Source organism: Vicugna pacos, chromosome 6 (assembly GCF_048564905.1).
Source record: "Vicugna pacos chromosome 6, VicPac4, whole genome shotgun sequence".
In the NCBI taxonomy this organism is placed as follows: domain Eukaryota; kingdom Metazoa; phylum Chordata; class Mammalia; order Artiodactyla; family Camelidae; genus Vicugna; species Vicugna pacos.
The window spans coordinates 94,007,193-94,025,981 of NC_132992.1; the positions used below are offsets into that span (position 1 = coordinate 94,007,193).

General features: G+C 45.3%; 1 protein-coding gene and 1 long non-coding RNA gene across 17 annotated transcripts in view; one reads left to right on the forward strand and one right to left on the reverse strand.

The window, feature by feature from the left end:
• The window catches only part of KLC1 (kinesin light chain 1), a 51,777-nt gene that overhangs the window by 9,035 nt on the left and 23,953 nt on the right, over positions 1 to 18,789 (forward strand). For all 15 annotated transcript variants that reach the window (XM_072963800.1, XM_072963804.1, XM_072963801.1 and 12 more), the window contains exons 2-7: positions 8,019 to 8,280; positions 10,087 to 10,317; positions 13,407 to 13,485; positions 13,966 to 14,191; positions 17,307 to 17,394; positions 18,017 to 18,118. In XM_072963800.1, the coding sequence (XP_072819901.1) occupies positions 8,020 to 8,280; positions 10,087 to 10,317; positions 13,407 to 13,485; positions 13,966 to 14,191; positions 17,307 to 17,394; positions 18,017 to 18,118 (987 nt within the window). In that variant the 5' untranslated portion in view covers position 8,019. The remainder of the gene's footprint in view (positions 1 to 8,018; positions 8,281 to 10,086; positions 10,318 to 13,406; positions 13,486 to 13,965; positions 14,192 to 17,306; positions 17,395 to 18,016; positions 18,119 to 18,789) is intronic.
• Positions 4,563 to 7,849, reverse strand: LOC140697021 (uncharacterized). Of its 2 annotated transcripts, none has more exons than XR_012073850.1 (3): positions 7,569 to 7,849; positions 6,269 to 6,365; positions 4,563 to 4,737 (listed from the first exon to the last, which is right to left on the reverse strand). It is a non-coding gene; the product is annotated as an uncharacterized lncRNA (long non-coding RNA). The 2 variants fall into 2 exon arrangements; XR_012073849.1 differs by lacking the exon at positions 7,569 to 7,849 and adding an exon at positions 7,026 to 7,231.

Below are 18,789 nucleotides of genomic sequence, written 5' to 3' on the forward strand. Positions count from 1 at the left end.
CTTTGGCAAGTTAGCTACATAGGGTGTAAAAATGAATGGGCGGAATATTCATTGAGGAGGGAAGGGTTTGGGGGTCGTATTCCCTGATTATCATCCCAACTCCCCCTTCCCAAAGGGAGGAGGGATTTTTGTCCTTACTTAGTCTGGAGCAGAAGTGTCACGGCGTCTGTGCTTAATGGCTACTTCTGATCCGCAAGGCTAATTTTATTGAAATGAGGGCATAATGAGCAAAAGGTCACATTCGGACACTGGAGATTCCTGCCTTTTCTCACCTTTCTTTGTTCTTCTCCAGGCCACTTGTCACCCCAAAAAGCGTGATCCCTTATCAGCCCAGAGGTTCGTGCTTTTCCTTTGCTGCCCAGGGACCCCTGCTGCTCACGTGATGTATGCTTCCCTGCATTTGGCCTGTGCCCCTCCTTTCTGCCCAGTTCCTGCCGTTTGGTTTGTGTACCCCTTTCTCTGCTCATATCTAGCTGTCTGCCTGCTCTAACAGAAGTTCATGTAACATAAAATTTGCCATTTTAAAGGGTAAAATTGAGTGATTTTTTTTTTCTTAGTATATTCTCTATGTTGGGCAACCACCACCACCGCTACCACTAATCAGATTCCACACATTCCCTTTTGAGTGCGTGGCTTGTTTATTTGTTTGATTTTTAACTTTCTTTACTGTGAGTTTTTTACTCCCTCATGGCAGAATCTCACATAATAAAACCAGGGGAGGCAAAGTGACCAAGATGACGATGCTCTTTCCTTCTCTGGCTTTTGTTAAAAATTTTTGAGAGAAGGGGAAGTTTGTGGTAAAATTTGTCAAGTTATTGAAAATTGTATTCCTTGCTAATTAGTAGGATGTTTGATTTTGTGTGTGTGTGTAATCTCATTGTCTGTGGTCCAAAGGGAGTATAAACATATGAAATGATCAGGTGGTGGAGATAGAAACAAGATCATTACATGAAAATTAATAATCTTGACAAAAACTCAGTCTGTATTATCTAGAGTAATCTTTGAAGAGTGTCTTTAGAATCTAACTAGTTCTGCTTTAATTTTTTGGTCTTATAAAATACTCATTGTATTCAGTGTTTCTATTCTTGCCTCACTGTTAGGTTGGCCTATTTTTATTGTGGCAGAAATGCCAAACTCTTCCTGTATTTGAGTGTTGTGGGAGTTCCATTGCCTGCAACCCCAGACAGTCCATTTGGGCGTTATTCTGCTTTCTTGTTAGTGAGCTGTCAGAAGCACAGGCTGTGTGTGCGTGTACGTGTGCGCAGCAGCATGGTCACGAGTCAGAGGTGCATCTGAGCAGGGTGGAGAGAGCTGGATTCTGTTCCTGCTCTGGGAAACGTGAGCTTAAATCCCTTCAGCTGTCTGTCTGCTCCATTGTGAAAAGGAATTACAGTGATAGCTGACCAAACTACTTACAGACTTTTTTTGTTCTTATGAAACAATACACATATGAAAGTGCTCAGAAAGTAAAATGCTTGGCTGATGTCCATTCTTAATATATTTTTGGTTTTGTTTTTATCAAAGTTATACAAGTATCTTTTTGATTTCTTTGTTGATTTTGAAAAATAAATTTTTTATTTTAGAATAGTTACAGGTTTACATGGAGGTTGCAGAGATAGTGTAGAGCTCCTGCACACCTGCACTCAGCTGCCCCTAACATTAATATCCTGTGCTGCTGTGCGATATTTGTGACAAGTAGAAACCAGCACTGGCAAATAATTATTAACCAGACTCCACATTTTATTTGGATTTTACTAGTTTTCCTCTGATGTCCTTGTTCTGTCCAGGACCCCATCCAGGACACCACGTCACATGGCTTTTAGCTGCCATTTTTCCTGATCTGTGACAGTTTCTTAGATTTTCCTTATTTTTGATGACCTTGACAGTTTTAAGAAGTGCTGGTCAGAGTTTTGTAGAATTCTCAATTTGTATTTGATGTTTTTCTCGTGGTTAGATTGGGTTTACAAATTTTGGGGAGGAAGACCCACTGGGCCCAGTTTTGGTTTCTAAACCATTCAACCAAACCAACCAGGCTCCTTGGATTAATGACTGATTCTACGGCTGGGGCAGGGCGAGTACAAAATGGGCCTGAAAAACAAAAGGGTGGGGCATGGCAGGGGACACAGAAGTAATCGAAAGAGCTCTCATGGTCAGGGCTGGAACAGTTTGAGCAACATAATAATGTGCTACTTTTAATGGTTAGTGTTCTTAGGTGTAGCCCAGAGTATTAACACAGAGCTCCACAGCCCGCGCTGAGGTCAGTGACAAGTGAGGGGAGAGGCAGAGACGGGTGCTGCGGGGGAGTCCATGGACTCGCTCCCTCCTGGGGCGCTTACCTCTCCCCACCCTCTGAGTGTGGCTGCACTTAGTGACTTGCTTCCTCGGGGTGGCGTGTGGGTGGGAGTGCAGGGAGACCGGCACTCACCCCCTCAGCCAGAGGACCAGGACCGGCCCGCCAGATAAAGGTCTGGTTAGGGGCGAGCAGCCTCCTGCTGTATCTTACCAGAGCAGTGCGCGTGCAGTTTTAGAGGCACGTCGTTTTGTAAGATTGGGTTTTTGGCACTCACTTGCTCTCCTCTTCCCTATCCACAGAAATAACTTTTCACTTCTTTTAAGTGAAATTAAGATTTTCCATAATCACCACCATTTCTAAATAACGTGTTTGTATTGCTACCTGATGATTTTTCAGTATTTGACTTCCTGCTCTAGGTGTGTAGGATTCCCTTTTCCTTGCCTCTCCTTACCACACAGGTGCACTCTTCGCACCTTCACAGCCTCCCAGTAGACTCAGTTTAATTTTGGTTAGGTCAGTCATGATTGTTTATGTCTTTATGACTATATTAAAAATACCTATCAAAACTGTTATATTACCCAATAAAAATCACTAAGATTGAGTCACTGTCTAAAATAACGGAGACAAAAATAGTTCTAAAACTAAATAAAAATAAGACTTAAGCTTTAGGATTATTTTTGTCTTCACTATTTTAGTTAGTGACACTTACCATCAGAAGACGCAGTACAGGATTTGTTGGGGGCTTGAGTCTGGAGACTTGGAACTTCGGAGGCCATGACAGGTTTGCCTGTTGAACCGTGGATTGAAGAGGTGTGATCCTAGGAAGGCTTCTCTCCTTTTAGGAACTCATCTCAGATGTTAGATTTGTCAGGTTCTACCTTGGAGATTATGCATTAAGAATTTAGTTCTTTTGCTTTCACAGAGCAAATAATGGGACTTTCAAGAGTTCTCTCTTTCTTGAGGAAAAAAAAGCACAATAAGTAATTTCCCATGGGTAATTAAGACAACCTGAGGCCAGTGTGTCAGAGGGGCAGAGGGAAGGGAATGTTTCTGAACCTTTACCACGTTGCAGGGCAGGTGTGTGTCCATGCCACTTGGTGCGTGGTGAGATTGAGGCTCCAGGTGTTCACACAGCAGGTGAGAGGAGGAAAGGGTACTGGACTCAGATGCAGTGCCTCCAAAGCTGCTTAGTTCATTATTGCGCACATACTTATTGGTGCCTGCGAGCGCCAGGCTCTGTGCCAGCTGATTCATTGTTCCACTGAGTCACCTCAAGGCATTCACAGCATTAGAGTTGGAAGACGTCTTAGGGAGTGTGATTTATAGGCTGACAAAATATGATGTCTCAGTCAACCTAGACACTCAGTATTTTTACCTTTTGGAAATCAGTGTAACCTCGAAAGAGAAACGACATATGATAATCGCTCATGTGTGGAATCTGAAAAAAAAAATCTGAACTCACCTGCAAAACAGAAGCAGACTCGCAAACAGCCTTACTGCTAGGAGAAAGGAGGTGGGAAGGGATAAACTGGGGAGTTTTGAGATTTGAAAATGTTAGCCACTGTATATAGAAATAGATAAAAACAAACAGGGAACTTTATTCAATATCTTACAATAAACTTTAATGAAAAAATACGGAAATGAATGAATATATGTATGTATATGCATGACTGGGACATTGTGCTGTACGCCAGAAATTGGCACATTGTAACTGTACTTCAATTAAAAAAATACAACTCTGCATGTTGAAGAGAGAAAAAAAAAGAAACCAGGGTAACCTCTCTCTTGACCTCTTGAGCTCTTCGGCGTGGGCTGCAAAGCAGTGCTCCCTCAGAAAGGCATGCAGTCTCTAGACCACACTTCAGGAGCTTTATTTTAAGCAAACTCTTTATCAGTCTTAATTCTCGTACATTTTATTCATAGAATGTTCTTTACCTTCACCCATATGCATAGAGACCTGTGGCTAAATTTTATTCTAGCTTCTAGAGGTTTTTTAACCTCTAAAATTTTGTTTTTGAGCTATAGTCAGTTTACAGTGTTGTGTCAGTTTCTGGTGTACAGCACAGTCCCTCAGTCATACGTGAACATACATACATTCATTTTCATATTCTTTTTCACCGTGAGCTAACCTCTAGTTCTTTAATCAATATGGAACTTATTTTAGTGTATAGTAAGGGTAGGAATGCGTCTCCCTCCCACCCCACCAAATAATCCAGTTGCCTTAGCACTGTTGTTATATAACCCACCTTTGGTTATAGTGGCTTAGCTTAGAAATAAGGAAGGTATCAAGCAGTATAGGTATGCATGCCATGGTGTACTTCCCTTGTTCTATCCATGCACTGCTGACTCAGGTGGGAGACAAGGAAACTGCTGTGACTGAGGCATGCCTGGGAAGTGGCATGAGGCGTGAGTTTGGACGATGGACGATTCGGAGAACTGTATGCCTGTAACACAGTATATTTGAAATGTTATCTTGTGGATGAGATAGTAAATATATTTTGTGTTTGTTTTAGAGGGACGAATTTGGCTCAATGGGTAGAAGTTACAAGGAGGGAGATATGAACTCAGTAAAAGGAATAAGTTTCTAACTAAATATTAGAGCAGTCTAACAAGAACCAACTATCTTGCGAAGCAGTGAGGCCTGTGTTACAGGGAGTATCTGCAGACCTTGAGCGGTCCTTTAGTAGGGCTGTTCCCTACTCCTTGCCTCTGGGCGCAGAGGGTGCCCTGGTCACTGAGTGGTTCCTGCGTGACTGTCAGCTGCTGTGCTTAGTGCCTCACCTGCACCTTCCCATGTTCCCGAAAGCCTGGTGCTGCCCGCTGAGACCCGAGGAGGTCTGGGGACCTCTGCCAGGCCTCAGCTGCCCACAGCACCTGTCATCTCATTGCCCAGGAGAGCCAAGTACCCTCCAAGGGCATTTAGATTCTCATTAATTTTCTTTTAAGGGTAATTAAAAAAAAAAACTGGCTTAAGCAACTCGTGTTTGTGTGTGCGCGCGCGCACGTGTGCAGGCAGATAACATTTGTATTCGGTTGCTCGTGTGTGTGGTTAAAGCCTGTACAGGGGTGTGTGAGCATGCAGTGCCCTGCCACCAGTTTTACTACATATTCCTTAAGGAATTAAAATTGGGTTTCTTTAGATGCATCCCCTCAATTAAGGTGATGTCTTCCTTACTTTGTTTTGACTTTTTTCCTGTAGTAAGTCTTAACTTTTTATGGTTTTTTACTTTTGTATAAACACTCTTTTCCCCCTTTCTCTCTTACGTAAACAATAACTGCCCCCTCTTCCCTCTTCTGCCACCACTATAACCTGTGGCGGTGCTGACATCGACCGTTTTATGATTGGACAGGATTTGCTCTTGTGTGGGTGGGACTGCTGCCCACTCACACCCTGAGAGCACTTACTTTCCAGACTGGTCTGAGTAATGAAGTTGCTGTCATTTATTAGTTCTAGGGACTCTCCTTTGCGTCCCTTGGGTTGAATGTTGTTGGAAAAGACCGGGAAGTTGCTGGCTAGGTGCTTGGCTCTCTGAAGAGAGGCAGCGAACCTTAAGCTGGCAGAGGGCTGGGGAAATGAGTACAGTGTGTCTGACGGGTTGCTCTGTGGCGTCGTCACCAGAACCTTCCTCTTGCTCCTGTCCCTGCTGCAGCCCCCTTCCCCCTTGCCCCCAGCTCCTGCCTGTAGAATGCAGGTGTCCTGTGACCTTGCTCCCCTCTGCCTTTCTAGTCTTGTCACTGTGTGCCTTGCTCGCAGCCACCTGCAGGCACTTTCATACCTCTGCTGTGGCCCTGATGTTCTGCAGCTGGCAATGCCCTCCACACTTCACCTTCGTCTGGAGAGAATGTGCTCATTTGATAAGAGCGGCTCACCTTGGGGTCGGGGGTCACTTCTTCCATATGGCTGGCCTCCCCTCTCCAGTGGAAGTGCCGCTGCCCCCTTGTCCCCACCATGCTCCCACCGTAAGTTCCTGTCACCTGTCTTCTCTCATCTGCATGTCCCAGAGGGTGAGGCCCTCGTCCTGTGTATGCCAGGGCCTAGCTCAGAGTACATTTCAGTAAATGCTTGTATCATCTAGTTTGGGAAAGAAAAGAATAAATGTTGCATTATTAGGAAATAGTACATGAATACATCACTGCCAAAGGTGAAGGAGGCTTTCATTTTTATTTTTTTCCTTTCTGTAGGGACACGAGTTCTGGAAAGCAAACCTTAGGCAGTGCTCAGATCAGCACTTTAACCTAGGGGTATGAATCCCGTTTATTGGAAGCTAGTCCTAAAATGTTTCATTCATTCATTCAGCAAATACGTATTTAGCATTTACTGTGTGACAGGCTCAGAGTATACTGCTGAATAAGACAAATGAGGTCCCTGTTCTCCTGGAGTTGGAGAGCCACAAGCTGAATAAATTTATAACAAATCTAATGATACTGTAGGCTGTCAGATGGAGGAGTTGCCTGTGTTCTTTTGTTGTTTTCTGGGCTCTTCGTGGTATGGAGGTGAGTTTCTGAATAGTCGTATAGGCAACTTCTGAATTTCCAGAGGATTTTAAAGTCTTAATTAATATTATGCAAAAAAAATCAGTTTTCCAATATGAAACTGCGGGTGCAGGGACAGATGTGACCCTGACATCAGCTGCGTGTAGCCCTTCATGCCCAAATCCTGGAGTGTGTAGCATGTATCTGCTGCTGCAACACTGCTTCCCTTCAGCCAGCATCTACCAGCTCATCCACTCACCAGACGGACTGTGGGGGTCAGGAGCTGTCCAAGGTACCATGCAGACAGTGGGGTACACGATAAAGTCTCTGCCTTTTAAATAGAGCTCATGTTCAGGGGGCTGAACGCTTTGTGAAGACAGTGGTAAGTGCTCTGAAGGAAATCGCTCTGACATACAATCTGACTTCCATCTCTGTCACTCCTGAACAGGCTTTCCTAATGACCACTGTGGCCTTTTAAAAAAAAGCTAAATTAGGGGATTTTAAAACATACACACAACTAGAGAGGACATAGGATAGTAAGAAGAACTCTTGCTTAATTTTAGCTATCGCCACCACTTGGTGACATTGTTTTATGTGCCCCTTTCCCCTTTCCTTTTCCTTCTCACTGGAATATTTTAAAGCCAGTCCCAGACACCACATGGTTCACCCCGTGACCTCTTGGCTAGTCTGGTCTGGGGGCATGCTGGGCCCTCCTCCTCCCAGAGCCTCTGCAGCACTGGCCGTCCTGCCTGTGTCCCTCTCTTACCCACCCTGCCTTGCACACGTGCAGCCCTCCGCTCACCTCTCTGTCGTCCCCAGGTTCCTTTGCTGCCTTTTCTTTTTCCAGGTGTGACCACTTCTCAAGGCCTTGTCTGGTAAATGTGTTACCAAGAATTTACTGTCCCTTCTGCATTTCATAAGGAAAGAAAAGGTTGCAAACTTCAGGGAGAATTTTGTTCACTGAGGCTGTGTGTTTTGGAAATGCCATTTGGATATTTTGCTGCTTTTAATCTTGGGCATTAATTTCAGTTGTTGTCATTTCTTCCATAAAAAAGAATTCAGACATAAGCCAGAAAAGTAGTTAAATTGGTCTGCAAAGGAAAAACAGAAAGAGTACATAATATAGTATTTCAAGGTACAAATATACACATTTATTATTCACCAAAAAAAAAGTCTTCAAAAGCATTTTATTAAAGGGGTAACAAAAATTAAGCCTGTAATGAGATATGTGTTTTCTCTTTTTCCATCCTAGAATGTACGACAGCATGTCCACAATGGTGTACATAAAGGAAGATAAGTTGGAGAAGCTCACGCAGGACGAAATTATTTCTAAGACAAAGCAAGTAATTCAGGGGCTAGAAGCTCTGAAGAATGAGCACAATTCCATTTTACAAAGTTTACTGGAGACACTGAAGTGTTTGAAGAAAGATGACGAAAGTAATCTGGTGGAGGAGAAATCAAACATGATCCGGAAGTCATTGGAGATGTTGGAGCTTGGCCTGAGTGAGGCACAGGTACAAATCCTCAGGCATGGACATGACCTTAGCAGTCTGGAAAAGTGGAGACTTCATCTGAAATACACAGTGTAACTAAACTGGAAGGAAGATACTTACAGAGTAATAGAGGTCAACTTGTATGTGGGTTATGTTTGTTACACGAATGATGGGCATGTCTAAATTTTAAACAGTAGAGTCAAAACAGAGAGAACCCTGTGTGTCAATTAGGATTTGATTTGGCCGCACGTATCAAAAAACAAAAATGGTGGCTTAAGCATCATAGTTGTGTGTAAAACAGACACCCAGGTAAGCTGTCCCAGACAGGTTGTATAGCTGCGTGGTTGTCAGGGGTACCCAGGCCCCTGCCACCTGCTGCAATCACTGCACTGCAGACAGCCTGTCTCGCGGGCTGAGAGTTCAAGCTGCAGCCACGTAACCCTGTCCTGAGACGGGGAAGGGACCGGAAGGGCGTGCCTCCTTGCTTCACTTCCTTGAACTGTGCACAGCACTCTGCCTGCATTTCATTGGCCAGAATTTGGTTCCATGGCCACACCTAGTTGTGAGAGACCCTGGGGAATGTTGTCTTGCTCACTTAAAGTTCCAGGCTCTTAAGCCTAAGGAAGAAGGGGAAGAGAATATTGGCCAACAGTTAATAGTCTCTGATATCCCAAGACAGGATTGCTTTATATATTTGACTGAATCTTTGTTTCTGTCAAACTAGACAGATGAAAAAATTAGAGATACCTGGGTGTGAGCCCCCACCCCAACATGTGGCTCTGCCAGCGTATTTTAGGTAAAATTAAATATGCTAAAAATTGGCTTCTTTCTTTTTTAGTTTTCTTCTTATATAGTGAATGAATGAAGCAGAAATGGGGTGCTAGGTTACCAATTTCTGCTTTCCTAGACCAAAGTGACTCTCCATACCCTAATTTTAGAATTCTTCATCCTAACCATGTTACAGATGCTAACTGTAGAACTTTGTTTAGTTCTTGTGATCTATTATTTTGCAAGTGGTGTGTTGAAAAGCGATAGGAATGTGAACTTCCTTTTTCAGTCTGGCAGATACTGGGGTTAAAAGAAGGAAGAAGCAGCCCCACCCTCTGGAGTTTCAGTTTTTAAACCTAGGAGGATAGTAAAGAGGGAAGCGCAGGTGCATGGTCTGCAGAGAGAACAGACTGAAGCCAGCTTTTCTCCCCAGCTCTTTCAGCTCTTGTCCTCCCAGGAACTGGGCACGGCCTCAGGCAGGTGTCCCTGAGCCTCGTCAGTGCACCACAGGTAGAGCCTGATACAATCTCAGCTTGTGAATGTGTTGGGGAATTCTGACTCTCTGTGCTAGCCACCAAGCTTTCCTCCCTTAACCGTGGAACATGGAAGGCTTGTCAGCCTGCCCCACCTCAGCTCCACCACCAGCCCTCACAGAGTGACCTGCACACTCTGCACACATACGCAGGCACGTGCACGTGCTCTCACTGGTGGAAAAGGTCTCTGAGAAATTCTGTTGGAGTTGTCTAGACTGAAAGTAAAAAAATACAGCTTCATCAGAAGAGTAGCTGCCTGTGCATTGCTGGTCCATTTGCGATGCTCTCAGACAGAAAAAAATAAGTATTTTTGTAGATGTTCTGAACATGCAGTATTCTTGATCATGTCCTGAATGTAGCCTGTGACTGCAGGGTGAGGATAGAGGTAAATGACTCACTCCCTGCGTGTACTTGGAGCACACATCTGCGGTGTAAGCTAGAGCTGCAGCCCGGGTGCTGCTGGAGATGGCAGGTGGGGTTGGTTGGACCGAGTGGTGCGATGCCGTCACCCTCTCTGTCTGCCCAGGTTATGATGGCTCTGTCCAATCACCTGAATGCCGTTGAGTCAGAGAAGCAGAAACTGCGTGCGCAGGTCCGCCGTCTATGCCAGGAGAATCAGTGGCTGCGGGATGAATTGGCCAACACGCAGCAGAAACTGCAGAAGAGTGAGCAGTCTGTGGCTCAGCTGGAGGAAGAAAAGAAGCACCTGGAATTCATGAACCAGCTGAAGAAGTATGACGATGACGTCTCCCCGTCCGTAAGTGGCCCTGAGGGAGGGAGGCAGCGCGGTGTCCCCGCTGCCGCGGTGGGGGTCTCAGCAAGGCCGCGGGTTTCCACTCCCCTCAAGTGGTTCCACTGAGCAAGACCGAGGATTATGGGTCTTGGGACTGAGTCCCTGGCAAGTCATGTGAATTCTCCTTGGAGTATTTTTTTTCATATGTGTATTTTTGAACAGTGGTCAGAAAATGTGAAAATACTGTGTAAATACAAGGTACAGTGCAAAGAGGCGCCATGACCTTCCATGAGGTCTGTCTCAGCTTGAGGTGTCCTGAGCATCCCAGCCCCCTGCAGTCTGGCTTCCACACCCATCACGCTGCCAGAGCACTTTCCCTTCAGCCGTGACCCAGCCTAGCCAGCTGCGATCCAGACCCAGGGCTCCCTCTGCTTTATGGCACTGTGGATCTTGACTTTTTCTTTGAACGTCCCTTCCACCCTGCCAAGGACACCACTTGGCACTCCTGCTCCCTCACTCATGCCTCCTCCGTCTCCCTTGCCAGCTTATCTTATAGTTCCTGGAACGTTAGGGCTCCCCAAAGGTCTTGCTTTTTTCTTTTTCCGTTGGCCATCTGAATGTTCATCCCAGTCTTAATTACTGTTTTTCGTCTACTATTTATCTCTGATTCAGTTAACTTTTCTTTTTTGTAAGTAACCTTTCTTATTTTGGAAGAATTTTAGATTCACAGAAAAGTTGAGATGATTTTGTTAAGAGAATTCCTATATACCCTTCACCCAGTTTCTTCTAAAGTCACATCTTCCATCACCTGAGTACATGTCTTAGTTAACTTGGGACACTGTGGTCTCCAGAGTACTGAGGGCTGCATGGCTTAAAACAGGGACGTTCCTTCCGCTTGGTTCTGGAGCCTGTGGTCTGAGATCAGCTTGGTCGAGCTCTTGGTCAGGGCTCTCTTCCCGGCGTGTCCCACCTGGCCTTCCTTGGTGCTTGCGTGCAGAGAGAGTGAGTGTGTCTTCCTCTGAGTTGTATGAGGACACTGATGTCGTCATGATAGCCCCACCCTGTGACCGCTAGTCCACGTTACCTCCTAAAGGCCCAGCCTCCAGATGTCACCATGCTGAGCACTGGAACTTTCACGTAGGAATTTTTGGTAGGAGGACATGAACGTTGAGTCCGTAGGAGTATCTTTGTTGAAAGTAAGAAATTAATGTTGTTACGTTACTGGTAACGGAACTGCAGCCTTTATTTGGATTTCACCAGTCCTTCCATTAAAATGTGTCCCTTTTCTGTTCCAGGAGCCAGTCCAGGACTTCTCGTTGCATTTTAGCTAACCTTTTTTTTAATGCCTACATGGTGCTAGGCTTGTTCACTACCTAGTCTGTCTACCGTTGAGTTCCATACTTGTGTTTCCAGTCTGAACCCTCATCCTGAGCCTGTTGGAATGGTTTGTGCATTACACCAGCAAACCTACACTTAGCCTGTGCCTTAGCTTGGGCTACCATCGCAAAATACCATACACAAGCTCTGGAGGCTGGGTGCCAGCATGGCTGCATTCTGGTGAGGACCCTCTTCCGGGCTTACAGACAGCTGCCTTCTTGCTGTGTCCTCACATGGCGGGTTGGCAGTGCAGGGAGAGAGAGTGTCTCCGGTGTCTCTTCTTATTAGGGCACTAATCCCATCGTGAGGGCCTCACCCCGTCATTTCATCTGACCTTTTCCCTCTCAAAGACCCCGTCTCCAAATACCATCATGTTGTGGGGAGGGGAGGGTTTCAACACATGATTTTGAGGGGGACACAGTCCATAGCCTCCTTCTATATTAGGCTTGTTTATTAGGCTGTATTTCTCCCTTGCACCTTGAGGTCAGGAGCAACTAATGTGTTAATTTAAAAGATGTACTCCTGTAGGCTGCTGTGGGAATAAGAATATGTGGCGATGTTGGTGTCAGCCAGGGAGTCACCTGGAAAACTGGGCAACATCAAGCTGGGAAAGATGGTGTCATAGAGTCTGGGACGTTCAGAACATTTTATTTTGAAGAAATGTCTAGCGTGGAGAAGAGCTGGGTGCAGTGAGCTCCCCCGATGGGCAGGGCCGAGCGATTGTTTCTGCCACTTCCTCCTCCCACTGCTGGTGCGCTTCCCTAGCTCAAGGGCGTTCTCCGTGGACCCCGGGGGCCCGGTCAGGTTGAGGAGGCTGAACTCAGGCACAGTGCTTCATCTCCTCCGCAGTGCAGAGTCCTCGCTTGTTGATTATCTCAGCAGAGGCCTTGCTGGTCTTCCCACCCCATTCCAGGATCCGGCTCAAGCCTGCACGCTGCGCAGAGTTGTCACGTCTTTTTAGTCAACTGTCATCTGGAGCTGGTCCTTCCAAAGAAAGGAAAAAGTCTTTCTTTGTCTTTCATGACATTGATGTTTTTGAAGAACACAGGCCAGTTACATCGTAGATGGTCCCTCAGCTTAGGTTTGTCTAATGATTCTTTATGAGTTCATTTGTATTACGCATCACAAATGGGACTGTTACAAAAGTGACTGTAAGTCCCTCTCAGACTGCCCCTTCCAGGGGAGGGGTGGTTGGTGTTTGTCTGCCCCAGGACGATGCTCACTTCTCACCCAGTCAGGCTGTGGTCAGTTGTCTCCACATGTATTTTAACCCGTCCTCACCAGCAGTCAGTGGGAGACACCAGTCACAGGCTGTCAGATTGCCCTTAGGGGTCCTGCGGTGGAGGTGGAGGGCAGAGGGTGGGGAGAGGGAGGGTCTAGCCCAACAGTTCTGTGTTCACAGAGTTTCCATCTTAATCATGTGATTTCCAAATAAAATTTATTCCAAGTAAGGGTTTTCTTGCTCCGTTGAACGTCTTTAGGACATGGGAGGACCCTAAGGCACAGATGCTATCATGGTCTGCCGCTGCTCGCACTGAGCACCTGAGTTTAGTCTAGCAAGCTTTTTATTACTCTTCACTAACCTGATGGATAAGCCCAATTGTGGATAATCCTATATGTGATCTGAAAAATGAACCATATTTTCTATTTTTAATTAAAATGAAATTTATGTCAGATTTCCAGTGCAGGATTTATAGTAGTTGTAAGACTAAGATTGTCCTGGGTTGGTTTTATAGGAGGACAAAGACACCGATTCCACCAAAGAACCTCTGGATGACCTTTTCCCAAATGATGATGATGACCCCGGTCAAGGAAGTAAGTGGAAGTGTTGCTTAAATGGCGGCATCAGCCAGAAGGTGGCTTGTCCTGTTGAGTGTAGTTGCCGTAATCGGTGTGCCTGCAGCCTGCCTCCCAGGAGCATGTGCGCACTCGGAATGGTTGTGTTTCCCAAAACAATTTCAAGCCATTTTCTTGTTGGGATATAGTAACATGTTAAACTGGCCCCTAGCTAACAAGAGCGTGTGCAACCAGTTCAGACGTGATCTGTGGGTTCTTACGGAGTGAAAAAGGCAGAATGAGTTTTCCTGGTGTCGAGAGTAGCAGCCTCACTGCACTGTGGGCGGGCACGCACCACCACTGACAAGTTACTGTTCTTACCCAGTCCTGATGAGGGGCTTCCATAGCCTGGGGGCAGCGTGCTGACTAGGACCAAAGCTAGAGAAGAAAGTCTGAATGAATGGGTGTGATCTGGCTGGTTTTCTTCGAACTCACCAGAAGTGAACTCTCTCCGTGTAGTTCAGCAGCAGCACAGCAGTGCGGCGGCAGCTGCCCAGCAGGGTGGCTACGAGATCCCGGCGCGGCTGCGCACCCTCCACAACCTGGTCATCCAGTACGCCTCACAGGGGCGCTACGAGGTTGCCGTGCCCCTCTGCAAGCAGGCCCTGGAGGACCTGGAGAAGACCTCCGGCCATGACCACCCAGACGTGGCCACCATGCTCAATATCCTGGCCTTGGTCTACAGGCTAGTAGTTTTCCTTTTATCTTAATTTTACATAGAAACAGTGTTTTTAATGAAAATGCCCTGAAATATATTTTTATAAACTGGTATAAGTTCCTTTTCCAGCCTTATTATCCGTTTCTCTTCAAACAGCCGAGAGTTAAATTCAGAATATTTGGCAAGCTCTCTAGCAGGATGTCACCCTGTGGCACAGACACTGCCTGGCTACACCCAGTCCAGCCTTCCTAGAAAAGCTCACACGCACCCTTTGTTTTGGCCAAACTGAATCTTTAAGATTTTTTTCCCCATAGGACTCCGTGTACCAAAGTGTTCTTTTGTCCAGAATAGCCTTCCCACTCTGCCTCCTAGTCCCCTCCCCATCTTTCTGAGGCGCTGTCCAACTCTCTGTCCTTCATGAATCCAGGGTTCCATGTGCCTCTTGGCCCCATTGTGCCCCATAACCCTTGCCCCACCCCTCTCACAGCACTTGCTTGCGATACTTGGCGTCGGGTTGTTTGAATTTTGTCATCTCTTCTCCCGGAATCGTGATTCTTTGAAGTTGAGGACCAGGTTGCCTTTGTCCCTCCACCTCATGTTACTTGGGCATGTTTCCTGACTCAAAAGCTCTTGGTAAAGGAATTGAATAGCATTAAGTAGGTTGCCCGGAGGTGGGGTCTTCTGGGGATGGAGCTGGGGACCTGAGCAGGCATGGGGACAGTGTGAAGGGTGAGGAGGGAGGGAGGGCTCTACAGAGAGGAGTGTAACCATCAAAGAGGTGGTTGCTTTAAAAAACACGGGTGAGACTTATGGTAGCTCACAGCGGAAAAAAATGTGACAATGAATGTATGTATGTTCATGTATAACTGAAAAATTGTGCTCTACACTGGAATTTGATACAACATTGTAAAGTGACTATAACTCAGTAAAAAAAAAGTTAAAAAATAAAATAAAAAAACCAAAAAAAAAAACCCCAAAAAACATGGGAGGGAAAGTTAGCACTGTGGTAGCACCATGGCAACTCTGTGCTTGGACAGCAGCACAGTCTTTTTCATGGCTGTGTGGTGCTCTGCTTTACAAATAGTCCTGGAATTTTTTGACAGGCTTCCTGTTGATGGACTTTTAAGTCTGCAAATTTTTACTGTTATACAGTATGTTATAGTCATGGGTATTTGCATTTAAAATCTTGGTAGATTATGCTAAATTTCATTCCAGAGGAGTTTTTTAAAAATTTACATGCCTATTAAGAACATGAGAGTTTCTGGCCAACACTGGCCATATTGTTACTGTAAATAATGCACATAGAACGTAACTGGGATTTGTTGTCTGTAGGCAGCCTGGTTACACAGTTGTCATCGTGCTAGTACTGGGAATTTGATGGCCTCTTCTCAGTCTTGTGTTTTTCCTTAATGCATGAAGGTTTTACTCATGTCAGCAAGAAGTTTGGAAAAAAATTAGTAGCTACATAAATTTATCCATATTCATATTCAAAATTGCATCCTAGAGCTGTACCACATAACTCATGATTTCAGTGTTCTTGTATTAAGGAACGTTTAATTTTAAGCCTTTTGGGGGGCCATTAATATTATACTGATGAACAGTTTTAGGTTTTGTTCAAGATTCTGGATTTTTAAAAAAATACCAGTTCCTAAAACAGGTTAGCATATAGAGCTTTTACACCTCTCGGAATATTTTGCCCAGCTGCTTTTCAGGAAGATGGTGCCGGTCCACGCTCCTGTGCACTGTCACCAACTCTTTGTTAGTGGAGAAGTGTAGCATTGTGTTTTAATTTGCATTCTCGGATTATATATTTTTAGTCATTTGTGTCCTTCCGTGAATGTTCTGTTATCAGGCCCTCTTTCCTATTAGGATTTTAATGCTTGCAGGGTATACTTTTGTTTTCTTTTCCAATGTGAATTTCTGGGTGGGCTTCTTGAGTAAGTGCTGGGCCCTGCCCCCAGAGCGTCTGATTCAGCAGGTCTGGCAGAGGACCAGGTTTCTAACAGGCTGCAGGTGTGGTTTGGAGCCGCCTCTGAGAACCAGTGCTCTCGCTCCTGGTATGGCCTTCCTGTTGGCTTGTTGACTGTCTCTGACCTTCATGTCACGTCACTGTTGACAGAAGTGCTCAGATGCCGCGTCCTGCCCAGCTCTCCTGGCACTCTCAGAGAGCTGTGTCTACTAGGTTTTTTTGTTGTTAACTGTGTCTTCTAGTTTTTGAAACTTTATTTCATATTGGCTGACTTTCACAAAAAGTTCGAGCTAGTTTTTATGTGTAATAGAATGATTGAAGAAAAATAAACCTATATTCTTGGCTGGAATTGGTGTACTTTGGAGGATCTGGAAGCCTTGTCAACCCTTCCAGTGTTCTGGAGGGCGGACTGGTTTCTGCATGGTAAAGCCTTGCTGAGCAGTTTGTTCTGACTCAGTTGAGAGGTATGTGTACTAAGTCTCGCAAAGTAACTAACTCGTTTGCAGCCGCAGTGTCATTTAGCTCTTAAACCAGAGGGGCTGGATGTGCTTCTGTCTCACCAGTCAGAAAGACCCTTCCTCCCTCCTTGCTCCCGCAGACGGTGGCAGCTGTGAACTGCATCGTGACACTGCAGTGTGCAGCCTATGCTTGTGTTTCCCAGGCTTTTCTAGTGCAGTGGCGTGTCATTAGCTTCTTAGAGCAGCTCTGAGAGTCACATCCCTACCTTATAGATGGGCCGACCACTGCTGCAGAGGCCACGTAATGTACCAAAGCCACGCAGCCGTTAACTGGCAGAGCTGGACTCCGACCCTGGAATGAGTTTGGTTTGATACTAAGTGAAGCTCCGTCCACGGTCCTGGGCTTCCTCACTCCGCAGGGCATCTGGCACGTACAGGCGAGCACAGCAGTGTGGGGCAGTGCTGTCCCAGGGGACAGTCTAGGTGGAGGGCCAGGTTCAAAGGCTGATCAGGCCTGGCTCCAAGCTCACCTTGCCAGTGCATTTGTGGACGGGGTCTTTTTCTCCTACATTAGGGGTGTTTTAATAGTTCTAGTAGGTAACTTTCACTTTTTAATAGTTGAAGCTTGACTTTTATTTCTTTAGTTCCAAAATTACATTTTAAAAAGATTCAGTAAGTTTTATCTAAAACACTTAATGTATGTTTTTAACTTTAGAGACCAGAATAAATACAAAGACGCAGCTAATCTACTGAATGATGCCTTGGCCATCCGTGAAAAAACTTTGGGCAAAGATCATCCTGCGGTTTGTATATCTGTTCTTTCATCCTTTTTATACTTTATTTTTCCTAATTTTTTTTTACCCAACTCATTTTAACATTAAACTCAACAGGGAAGATTTAAGAGCGGCCTTTCTCTGGACGGTGCAGGTGGGACCTCACGCGCTCCGCAGCAGTGGGGGCGTCCGTGCTGGGGTCGCTGATGTTCGGCAGCTGTCAGTGTGCACTTAGCTTGCTTATCATCACCACCACCTCAGATGGATCACGGACTAAGTTTTTTGATCCTAAATCAAATTGCATGTACTCCTGTAAATTTTTTTCTGAAGATTTTGTATTGTCTTTTTATTAAAATCTGATCAGATTTGCATATAGATCTATTTTGGTTGGCTTTGTGGCTTCCAGTGAAATTAAAGGAAAAAAATCACAATCATGTGGATGTTGATTGGTTTAACTTTAATGTTCTGCAGTGTTACTTTGTACAACTGTACTTATATATGGTGAACTTGCTCTTCTGGGTTTAAGGGAGGTCATATTCCCTCATCCCACTAAGAGCACCTCACTGTGCACACCGGGTATAAATGATGTGCGCCGTCTGAGTCCTCTCCGCTGCGGTCCTTTACTGTCCTTCGTGCTTCCCTCTGTTGGCAGGTGGCAGCAACTCTGAATAACCTCGCAGTGCTTTATGGCAAGAGAGGAAAGTACAAAGAAGCCGAGCCGCTGTGCAAGAGAGCCCTGGAGATCCGGGAGAAGGTGCGGCTGGGGGCGGGGTCTCTGCTGAAGAGGCAGTGTCCTGTGCTGTTTAAACATTGTGGGTTTAAGTTTTGAGAAATGACTGCTGTGATCTGTCGTCACTGCCATTTACTGAAAATAAGTCTTTCAGTCAGATGGGCAGCTCAGAACGCAGCCAGACTGACCCATTTACATCAGAGTTTAGGAGGAGTGGGTGTTCCGAGGGTGGAGCCTTGAGTCTGCATGCTGCCCCAGCCTGAGGAGGCCAAGAAGCGACTGTTGAAGAAGGAATTTCTGAGGGCTTGTAGGTGGATGGCTTGGGGGCAGTTCATTTGACCATGGGGCATGTGTCTGTCAATAAGAAAAACACTAATATTAAAAATAAGGTCACCAAATATGCTTATAAAGCTTAAAAATGGAGTAACTATTTTTGAGAACAGAAGAATAACTTAGAGCTATAGATTAAGTCAGTGTCATGGGTATTTAATACCAGCTACTACAGTTTATGGTAATTAGGCATTAAAAAATGTGACTTGGTAATTTCAGCAGTACTCTATATGGCTGTGTATTCAAATGTTATAGAGACTTGGGTGTCAGGTCTTTGCCGTGATATTTTAATTTGATTTTGTGTGAGTATTTACCACTGATACTGAGAGATTAATCATTTAATTTTGAGACCTATGGCAAGGAAT